The sequence below is a fragment of the Lycium barbarum genome, chromosome 3 (assembly GCF_019175385.1).
Source record: "Lycium barbarum isolate Lr01 chromosome 3, ASM1917538v2, whole genome shotgun sequence".
Lineage (NCBI taxonomy): Eukaryota > Viridiplantae > Streptophyta > Magnoliopsida > Solanales > Solanaceae > Lycium > Lycium barbarum.
In genome coordinates this window covers 74,368,645-74,375,384 of record NC_083339.1, presented here as the reverse complement: position 1 = coordinate 74,375,384, position 6,740 = coordinate 74,368,645, and the positions used below count along the sequence as shown (strand labels likewise).

Genomic DNA, 6,740 nt, shown 5'->3' with positions numbered 1-6,740 from the left:
TGTACTTCACTTGGCAAAAAGAAAAAGTTGGTGAAATTTGAAGACTTACTAGAGAATATACCAATAATATGTTGGTTGTCTTTTTTATTTGTGTTTTTAGTGTAGTTAGATTTTATTTCATGCTTCTTTTATTTGAATAATAAATTTGTCTTTTTTTCAAGAAATAAATCGGATAATGAAAAATACAATTTATCTAAACTTTAATTCTAATTAATGAATATCCAATAAAAATATTATCTTTGTGATTTAATCAATATAATAAAAATTAAATTTTATGTCTTCTATCAACTAAATTTATAAAAATATTATTTTTTAAATTCATTGAATCTTTCAGAACCGCGCGACGCACGGACAAATTCACTTATTTGGATACAAATCCAAAGCTCGTAATGCCCATTCCCTTCAAAAATTTATGCAGAAAAGTCTCTTTAAACTTCCAACAAGTATTTTAGTGTTGGTACAGTCCATTAAACTGTTGCAAACCTTGTTCACAAAAAAAAGGCTGCAGTGTTACTCTTTTGTGTCTGCACGTCTTTGGTTAATCAAGAGTACAACGGCAACAACCACACGTTAAGAGGCATGGTTAGATTTATTCTGCGTATGTGTGATCCTTGACTGATAAAATATATTTTTTAAAATATTTTCCCTGTGTTTTAATTTAAGTGCATATAGGAAAACTATTTAATCTTGTCTTTTTAAGTTAAAAATGTGTGTAATGTACTAAAATTTCTTTTGTATTTTGTGGTTTTAACTTTTAGACTTATCATGTATGGTGTTTGAATTGTCAACTTACTAAATACAGAAAAAAGTTACTATTTTCGAGACAGACCAACAAAAAAAATAAGACACTTAAATTTGTACTGAACGAGTAACCATAAAAGAGAGTTGCTCAAATAGTAAGCACCCTGTACCATCAATCCGACAAAAAGGGAGAAATTTCCTGAGAGTACTAGGGGGGGGGGGGGGGGGGGGGGGGGGGGGGGGGGAACAAGTGAACAAAGTGATCTTTTATGATTTTACAAGTCTCTATAGGTTTTTACGGGGAAAAAATTACTCCTTCGGTTCAAAAAGAGAGTCCATTTAGTCATTTACACACCTCTTTAAAAAATATTAATTTTTAGGCAAAAATAGGTAATTTGACTAAATTATACCTAATTAAATATGTATTGAGATTTGATCACTTAACAATTAATAAGAATTTATCTGAAAAATAAAGTTATTTTTTTCTTGATTCGATAGGTGGACACTTTAAACAAAAACTAAAGGCCAAGTAACCACTCTTTTTTTATTTATGTTTTATTTTTTATTTGTTTATCCACTCTTTTTTAATTGAAGGGAGCATTTTAAAAACGGAAAAGGGCCAAAATTACCCCTGAACTTTGGGAAATAATTTATCTATACCCTTCGTTATACTTTAGGATCAATTATACCCTTACCGTTATACTATGGGGTCAATTATACCCTTATGTCTAACAGCTGCCACGTGGCATCATCATAGCCCTTCAAAATTATTTTCCCCTCAAATAATTTTTTACCCACTAAAATAACCCAACCCGACCCCAAATATTTTTTCCAGCCAAGGGGTAATGGGTTGGGTCCGTATCACTTTGGCTGGAAAAAAAAATTCAGGTCGGGTCGGATTGAGTTATTTTAGTAGGTAAAAAATTATTTGAGGGGAAAATAATTTTGAAGGGCTGGGATGATGCCACGTGGCAGCTGTTAGACATAAGAGTATAATTGATCCTATAGTATAACGGTAAGGGTATAATTGGCCCTAAAATATAACGAAGGGTATGAATAAACTATTTCCCAAAATTGAGGGGTAATTTTGGCCCTTTTCCGTTATAAAAAAATATTGTCGAATATTGTAGAAGCCTCTCCGTTCTGATACAAAAAATTAACCGTAGAACATCCTAGATTACGCTGGAATTGCACAAGTTTGTCGGTTCATTGCCTATGAATATTACCGCACCTTCTCTTAGTCAGCGTCAACAAATCATCAAGCAAATCAAACAATACGATCAAAACAAAAAATTCAAGCTTTTATACATTTTTTCTGTTCTTCAACTAAAGTTTCCAAAAAATGTCTCTGATTCCAAGCTTCTTTGGCGGTCGTAGGAGAAACATCTTCGACCCATTTTCACTCGACGTATGGGATCCATTCGGGGGCTTTCAAATTGCCAATGTCCCATGGTCCTCTGCTCACAAAACCTCTGCTTTTGCAAATGCAAGAATTGATTGGAAAGAAAATCCAGAAGCCCATATCTTCAAAGTGGATGTTTCGGGTATTAAGAACGAGGAAGTGAAAGTTGAAGTTGAAGAAGGAAGAGTTTTGCAGATTAGCGGTAAGAGGAGCAGAGAGCAAGAGAAGAAGAACGATCAATGGCACCGTATGGAGAGGAGTAGTGGCAAGTTTTTAAGAAGGATCAAGTTGCCTGAGAATGTAAAAATGGGGGAAATTAAGGCAGCTATGGACAATGGAGTGCTCACTGTGACTGTCCCGAAAGAAGTGGTGAAGAAGCCTGAGGTTAAGGCTATTGACATCTCTGGTTAAAGAAATGTAGATTATTAAGTGTTTGTTCAAAGTCCCTTGTTTATGATGTCTAATATTTTACTTTGTGTTATCATGTGTCTTTCTAATTATCTGTGTTGTTATGAGTCTTCTTCTTGCAGTTGTAATCAAGACGATATTGTGAGAGTTTGATTACTGAAATATATCCTTATCATAATTTGTGTGCATTACTTTCTTTTTTTATTTCTTTCAAAAAGAGTGTTTCTTTTTATATTTAGTAAATTTTTCAATTTCAATATTTTACATGGCATATTTAAAATTACAAGATTTAAAAGATTATGTACATTTGTTAGCGTTGAAATGATAAAAATACAGTAATTAATGTAGTTCGGATCAATGTGATCCTAGTTCACGAAGAACAGTTGGCACTTTTATTAATATCAAGAAAGAATGACCGACACTTTCATTAATATCAAGGGAGAAAGTAAGTTGTAAGATTGAATACTCTATGTTTTGTCCTTAATAAATTTTATCTAGTATGTATTTATACTATTAGGTCTAATCCTTTCCTAAAAAGGATTTAAATCCTAATAACACTCGAAAATTAACAAATAAAAAAGTTTTCTTTTATTTCTTTCTGCTTTTGAGTAGGAATTGGTTTGAATATCTTCTCAACTTCACAATCTCCATCTTGAGATGAATTTCGAGCTTTCATATGAACGTCATTCAGTCCAATGTCTCTAAGCCTACGTGAGCTAACTCCGTGTAAGAAACAAGTGACACTAACCGAAACCTTGTACATACTAGTAGATCTACCTTGTCCTACCATTCTCCATCCTGACGCATCAGTTGATGCGAACTCCTGCCAAATTCATACAATGACTGAACTGGACAAGAGGAATCACCTTGGTCAACATATCCGCTGCGTTGTCCTTTGTGTCAACGTTAAAGACCATGACTATGCTTTGTTCGCATGAATAAAATGGAATATGATATCAATGTGTTTGGTGCGATCATGAAATCTCTGATTTTTTTATCAAGTGAATAGCACTCTAGCCATCACATTTTAGAGTTGGTTCATGTTGAACCCTATTCAATTCTGACACCAAACCTTTCAATCATATAGCCTCGCTTCTGCTACTGCCATATATTTAGCTTCTGTTGTGGACAAAGCAACTATATACTGGAGAGTTGCCTTCCAACTTATAGCACTAGCTGCAAGAGTAAAGATATAGCCCGTAGTTTCCTTCTATCAAGATCACTTGCAAAATCAGAATCCACATAATCAAGGGTCGAAAAGCCTTCATTTCTCATCCCGCAAAAAGTTAGACCAACATTCGAAGAACTTTTAAGATATCTCAATATCCACTTAATTGCTTCCCAATGCGTCTTACCCGGATTAGACATGAATCGACTTACCACACTCACTACTTGAGCAATATCAGGCCGAGTGCAAACCATAGCATACATAATGCTACCAACTGCACTAAAACAAGGAACTTTTGACATGTACTTGACCTCTTTCTTTGATTGCGGTGCCATCAAAGAAGAAAGTCTGAAATGTTGTGCTAACGGTAAAGTAACGAGTTTACATTTATCGATGTCAAACCTCTTAAGTACCTTCTTAATAGTCTTCTTCTGTGAAAGATGTACCTCACTGTTCTTCCTGTGAATCTCCATTTCAAGGATTTTCTTAGCTTCACCTAAATCTTTCATGTCAAACTCCTTACTTAGCAGATTCTTCAAATCAATTATCTCTGTCATACTATTAGCAGAAATAAGCATATCACCAACATATAACAGTAAATAAATATTTGAATTACCAGATACCGTCATGTGATACACGCAACTATCAAATGCACTTCTCGAGAAACCTTTAGTAATCATGAACGCACCAAATCTCTCGTACCACTGCCGTGGGGATTGTTTCAAACCATACAAAGGTTTCTTCAATTGACAAACCTGATCTTATTTTCCTTCAATAAGGAAACTCAAGGGCTGATTCATGAAGATCACCTCTTCAAGTTCACCATGTAAGAATGCAGTCTTGGTATCAAGCTGATGAAGATTCAGGTCATAATGGGCAACCAAAGCTAGTAACAAACGAATTGAGCTATGCTTCCTGACTAGTGAGAAAATCTCATTATAGTCGATTCCCTCTTTCTGACAAAAGCCCTTAGCAACCAATCTCGATTTGTATCTAGCATCTTCTACACCCGAAATGCCATCTTTTTTTTTCTGAAGACCCATTTGCAAACAACAGTTCTCTTCCCCTTTGGTAGACTCACCAAGTCTCATGTCTGGTTCTTGTGTAGAAACTCCATCTCATCGGTCATGGCTAAAAGCCATTGATCAGTTTCACCACACATTGTAGCTTCTGTATATCTTGAGGGTTCTAGATCCTTTATTTCCTCCTCGGCAGTAGCTAATGCACAGGACACAAGATTAGCTTGCGAAGGCTGAGGATAATATTTGGGATTAGGCTTCAGAGTTCGTTTGTCTCTTTCAGTAGCTATATTGTATGGTTCACCTTCAGGTACTACTATGTGAGCTTTTTTCATTATCTGAATCCACCTGAGTCCCTTGATCCTCCTGCTCGATGAGTTTCACATTTTCCTCCACCGTTTCTGTTGTAAGAACTTTATGTCCTGCAAACTCAATAGAAGTCTTTTCAGGATCAAGCATAAAGGCCTCATCAAAAGTAACACCTCTACTGATTACAAACTTAAGAGGATCTAAACTCTATATTCTATATCCTTTTACCCCTTCAGCATATCCCATAAATAAACCTTTTCGAGCTCTAGGTTCTAGTTTTTCATCACTTACATGATAATATGCGGGACATCCAAAGATTCTTAAGCACGAGTAATCTGAAGGTTTACCTGACCATACCTCATTTGGAGTTTTGAAGTCAATCGCCGATGCTGGAGAATGATTAACAGCATAACAAGCAGTATTTACTGCTTCTGCCCAGAACTCCTTAGGCACCTTGGCATTAGAGAGCATACATCGTGCTTTCTCAAGAAGAGTGCGGTTCATCCTTTCAGCTACTCCATTCTGTTGTGGTGTATGCCTAATAGTTCTATGTCTCAATACACCATGAATCTTGCAAAAATTGTCAAACTCTTCATTGTAAAACTCCAAGCCATTATCTGTTCGAAGACACTTAATCTTTCTGCCACACTGATTTTCAATTAATGTCTTCTAGTTTTTGAAATTCTCAAAGACATCACTTTTAGCCTTTAAGAAGTATACCCAAACCTTGCGTGAAAAATCATCAATGAAAGTAAGAAGATACCTCTTTCCACCCTTGGATGGAACCTGAGATGGACCCCATAAATCTGAATGAATGTAGTCAAGTACCCCTTCGGTTTTGTACTTGTCCGTGCTAAAGCTGACCCGTTTCTGCTTTTCAAGGACGCAATGCTCACAACAATCAAGTGTGTTAATCTTCTCACCTTTCAAAAGGTTTCAATTGCTCAAAATTGCCCAGGTGAGCAAAAGCGTAAGCCTCGGGCGTAACAGCGTACGCCCCAGGTGTTAAATTATAGTTTATAATTTTTATTATTGGTGTAAAGATATTTATACTTCATGTTTTCATGTTGTTGTGATTTTTCCTAAAATATATAAATAAAAAAAAGCAACTCTCATTAAAAATCACACTATCATAAATAATTTCTTAGATGATTATGCCTGAAATTGATAGGATAGAGTTTTCATAGTACTATGTTCCCGAGCAACTTTATCCATTTTTGTCATTGCTCTTACACTTTTTACCCTTCTCCTGTTGAGTGTGGGAAAGACTAATAAATGTGGAGATTGATGATTAAGTGGATGACGATTTCATTTTAAGGATGGGAAAGGGTCAAAAATATCCCTCTCTACTTTGTTTTAATGACTAAAAATATCAACCGTTATAATTTTGGGTCATTTATGACAATGCTGTTATGAAAGTTAACAAATCTTCATTTGACGAAAATCTTTAAAATAACCCAATTTCATAAAAAATAACTCACTCTCATAGTTTACCCGTCCGACCCACCTCTTAAAATAACTCATTCTTCCGTCTTTGATAATGTCAAAGAGAGCATAAATCATTGAACACGGAAAAGGTGAAACTCGCCGGAGAAAAATCGAAAGGGCGCAAAATTAAAACCACAACATAGCCATCAGTCCGGAATCCACAGAGCTTGTCGGAGAATGAACAACTCCGGCCAGACCTTGGCCT

The 6,740-nt window shown here is 35.5% G+C and overlaps 1 protein-coding gene across 1 annotated transcript; it reads left to right on the top strand.

Moving 5' to 3' along the window:
• The first annotated feature begins 1,907 nt into the window (after window positions 1-1,907).
• On the top strand, window positions 1,908-2,739 carry LOC132631571 (18.2 kDa class I heat shock protein-like). Its single transcript, XM_060347156.1, has one exon. The coding sequence runs from the start codon at window positions 2,084-2,086 to the stop codon at window positions 2,552-2,554; it is 471 nt and encodes a 156-aa protein (XP_060203139.1). The 5' UTR covers window positions 1,908-2,083; the 3' UTR covers window positions 2,555-2,739.
• Window positions 2,740-6,740: the final 4,001 nt, after the last annotated feature.